The 4,099-nt window shown below is 36.1% G+C and overlaps 1 protein-coding gene across 1 annotated transcript; it reads right to left on the reverse strand.

Moving 5' to 3' along the window:
* Positions 1–1,196: 1,196 nt before the first annotated feature.
* Positions 1,197–1,763, reverse strand: LOC116872406 (keratin-associated protein 13-1-like). Its single transcript, XM_032865571.1, has one exon. It carries the CDS (start codon positions 1,710–1,712, stop codon positions 1,197–1,199), a length of 516 nt encoding a protein of 171 aa, XP_032721462.1. The 5' UTR covers positions 1,713–1,763.
* Between the last annotated feature and the right edge of the window lie 2,336 nt (positions 1,764–4,099).

Here is a 4,099-nt window from a genome sequence, read left to right on the forward strand (position 1 = left end):
CTGCTGAAGCAAGCATTACAAGCGAACTCATACTCTGAATATGTATCTGTCCATTTGAGAATGGACCCTGGTTTTCCAGAGCAGAAGGAGAACACTTTCAATTTGCAACCAAGCAGCTAGTTGGTCTTCTTGAGGACTAATGTCATACTGGGGGTTTACTGTTAGCCTCTATTGCCAAGATGGAGATTCACAGGTGGCAATGATATCAGCATTGTAAGTAGGAGCTTATGCTGGGGAACCCATTCATAGCCTCTGTGGTCACTTGTTCATCTCGTCAGCATTGTAAGGACTGCTGACAAAGGTAGGCTCACATCAACTAGCAGAGTCATTTTGTCTACTTGATAGTTTCATTCCTCCTCCAAGGTGGATACATTCTGGTGGGCACTAAAAGGAAATACACAGATTTTCACATTTTGTGCCCACGTGCATGTGTCTACCCACATATTTCTACACTAGACTTCTATGTATCAATATTCTAATCTTCTCTTTTCTAGGTCCCTAACTAGCTGGTCAGGTTAATTGCTACTGTCCAGGAATCTAGAGGTATCAGATGTGATTTTTCCTTTTGTCAGCAAACGTCAAGGTCCCACATCCTTTGGAGGAAACATGCTCTATATTTCTCCTGAGATTGTTATTCCTATAAAGCTTATGTGTGACAAAAAGGATACCAGAAAAAAAGTTTTAAAAGAAAGAAATGTCTAAAGCCCAAAATAAATTAGTTCAAATTCACCAATCTATTAGATTTCTAAAGTTGTTCCCAGAGACACTATAAACATTAACTTGAATACCCCCCAAAAAATCAAAAGAAAAAAAAAACTTACGCAATTAAAACTAACAATAAAATTAGCAAAATATTTGGAAACCAGAATGAAAGAGTTTACTACATTATATGCATTTAGGTTTTCATCTCTTTTGTGAATAAAATGTATGAATGAGAATCCCATTAATTCATTAACATTAGTTCATGTTTATTAACATAAATTCCATTAGTTGATCTTGTAATTTATTTTATTAATTCAACTAATTCTATAAATTCATCCAATAAAATTAATCATTTAGTTCAGTATATGTTAGAGACAGTTTTTGGCCAACACTTTGTGGTTGGAAAAAAGGTGACAATAATTTTTCCCAAAGATCATGAAGATGATAAACTCTCTGTTTAAAGGTTAGACATTTTGCTCAAAAGGTCTGGACCCTCAACAACTTGAGGTATAGAAGCCAGATCCACCGGTTGGTCTGTAACATGAAGACTGGCAACTTCTGGAGGTGAAGTAAGTTGGGCGACAGAATCTGGATCCATAGCCCAGTGAAGGGAAGCCACAGATCCCGTAACCCAGCGATCTGAAGCCCTGGGATCCACAACCCAGTGAGTAGCAGCTTCTGGATCCATAGCCCAGGGAACGGCAGCTGCTGGATCCATAACTCAGAGACCGAGAGCAAGTCGTCTGGCAAGGACTGCAGAGCATTGAGGTCCTCCGGCGGTAGCAGGGTGTCTGACAAGGTCTGGACGCCACACAAGATGTCTGGCAGCTGGTGGGCTCACAGCAGGTCTCCTGACAGGCACTAGCAGGGGAGGAGCTCAGCTGACAGGTGCTGGGAGAGCAGGAGTCAGTGCGGTAGACCAGGTTGCTGGGGCAGGAGGAGCTTGGGTAGCGCACGTACCCCCTAAAGGAGCTGGAGGAGACGTTTCCAGAGCAGCAGCTGTAGGACATGTTGGCAGGAGATGTGAGTTCAGCTGAGTGACAGTGAGGAGATTCTGAGGTTGAATGTCACCTCCTGGACTGGGGCACTTTTATACTCTCAGCCATGGGTGTGGTATTTTTTACAGTCGCCTTTCCCACACTTGGAATCTCTCATTTCCATATGTGTAATTCAGTGATATTTTCTGTAATTGCAGGTGATTCCTTCCATCTCATATTTATAGGAGAATTCATCATGTTGTTATAGCACCAAGCCAACGAACTATTCCAAAGTCAGAAATGCTATGACTGTATGTCATTAATGCCAGCTAATCAGGGCCAGAAAAGCCCCTACTCTTCTTGGCTGAGACTCATTGTGACTTTGCTAGGATCTTGGCTGGAGAATGCTTAGATCTAAAGGTGGGGATTGAAATTAAGTCACTCTTTTTTTCTGGATCAGTGGAATAGAGTTGCCCTATTTGTTACCAATGATTTTCTTTCTGTAAATTTATTTCATCCCCTAAAAGTAGTTTTCATATCTTACATTATGTTATATATTGCCTCTCAAATCCAATGGAAAGGGAAAATAGATAATATAAATTGAGAAACATGATGGATCACAGAGATAAATCAGGACAGATGTTTAAAGGCAAAATGACTAAGCAAGACTAATTTGAAAAAGAGTCTCAGGGGATACAAATTTATACATGTGCAAAAAAATCCCAGAGTCAAATACTCTTGAGGTGAGGGAAGATAGCTAGTGACACTATGGATCTGTCCATCTGTGTAATTCCAGTAAAAATGGGTTCTGGATCAATATAGTTTATGGCTTTTCATATAGGCATTGCTCCTTTTGTTACCTGTAGTTACAATGTGTCCAGTGATCCTGCTCTCCTAATAAGAACAACTTTTATCATGCAGGACCTTCTTGTCATTTTTATCTTTTGATTCTTTCATATAATTGTTTCCTTAATTATAAAAACACATTTCCCTACTTCAGTTCTTCAAGATTATTTTTCTGTTGTAAAATATCCAAATAATGTCTTGTAGATGTCAGGCAGATTGAGGCTAAAACAAATACCGAAGTGTTTTCTCCAGTTAGGAAGACAATTACCTCAGAGGGGAAGTTGTAATTGCAGGAGGTGATAAAAAAGATTGAAATATAAGTGAATTGTCTAAATACTCTGTGTATAACACTAATAAAGTGGTTTGTGGTTCTTAATAGATAGATAGAAGTAAATAGTAATTAAGAATGATCATTAAAATCTCTTGAAAACTTATTAAAAATTTAAAAATTATAAAATGATAATAACTTAAAAGGATAAAATTATAGCTTTAACCATTTTATTATCCCTTCCCAAAATGTGAAAATTTACTATTAGAAATGGTAAATGTGCAAGTAGAAATCTAAAAGTAGGATTAATTAAGTTAAATATTATAGACTGACTAATCCTTATTGAAGACTTAGACTACCAGACTGGACTAGAAGTCAAAAGTATTTTCTACATAACATAGGTTTTCTTAAATATAAGGAAACAGAGAAGGGAAAAAGTAAAAAGACACATCAGACAAAAGAAACAAAAAATGTTACTTCCATTTTACTAACTTCCAAATTTGTTGTATGATAAGATGTAAAACATCATGTTATCAGAAGTAATATAAGATATTTCATAACAATCACTCTGTCAGCCTTCCAGGATGATATTCATGATTTTGTTATTCATTTAGAGGTTACCCCAATTCCACACCACCCAACAGAGTAACAGATAGCTACATATATCAAGTTCAATTTATGTAATTTAAAATTAAGTTAAATTAAAATTTTGGTCTTCAGTCATATTAGCCACATTTCATGTGCACAATAGATACATGTGACTGGTGGATACCGTATATCAGAAAATGCAGATAAAAATATTTTCAGCAACACAGAATGTTCTATTAGACAACACTGCCTTAGACTTCACAGTGTGCTTTGTTGACTGGCTAATAGAAATAAGTACTTTTACTATTTTTAGTCCAGTGTAAGAATGTCAGAAATCTTGAGGTCAATTATCCTTACCTCAATTCATGTACTACTATGTTAGGATTTTCTGTATTGTAATTTCATGTTTGCTTATGTATATTGACATGTATTTGCCTCCATGTTTTTATGACCAAAATTTGCTTAAATTTACCCAATATATATATATATATAGTGTGTGTGTGTGTGTGTGTATACACCTATCTTTTTTCTTGCTCTTCACTTCTTCTTACATCTTTTTTATATGTTCTGGGATTATTTTGCTTCTGACTACATATAACTTTTATTGTATATTTTAGTGTTGGAAGGCTAGTAACACATTCTTTACAGTTTTGATGGTCTGAAAATGTCTACATTTTCTTTTTCTTTTCTTTTCTTTTTTTTTTTTTTTTTTTTTTTG

This window comes from Lontra canadensis, unplaced genomic scaffold (genome assembly GCF_010015895.1).
Source record: "Lontra canadensis isolate GAN:19392208 unplaced genomic scaffold, GSC_riverotter_1.0 scaffold29, whole genome shotgun sequence".
NCBI lineage: Eukaryota > Metazoa > Chordata > Mammalia > Carnivora > Mustelidae > Lontra > Lontra canadensis.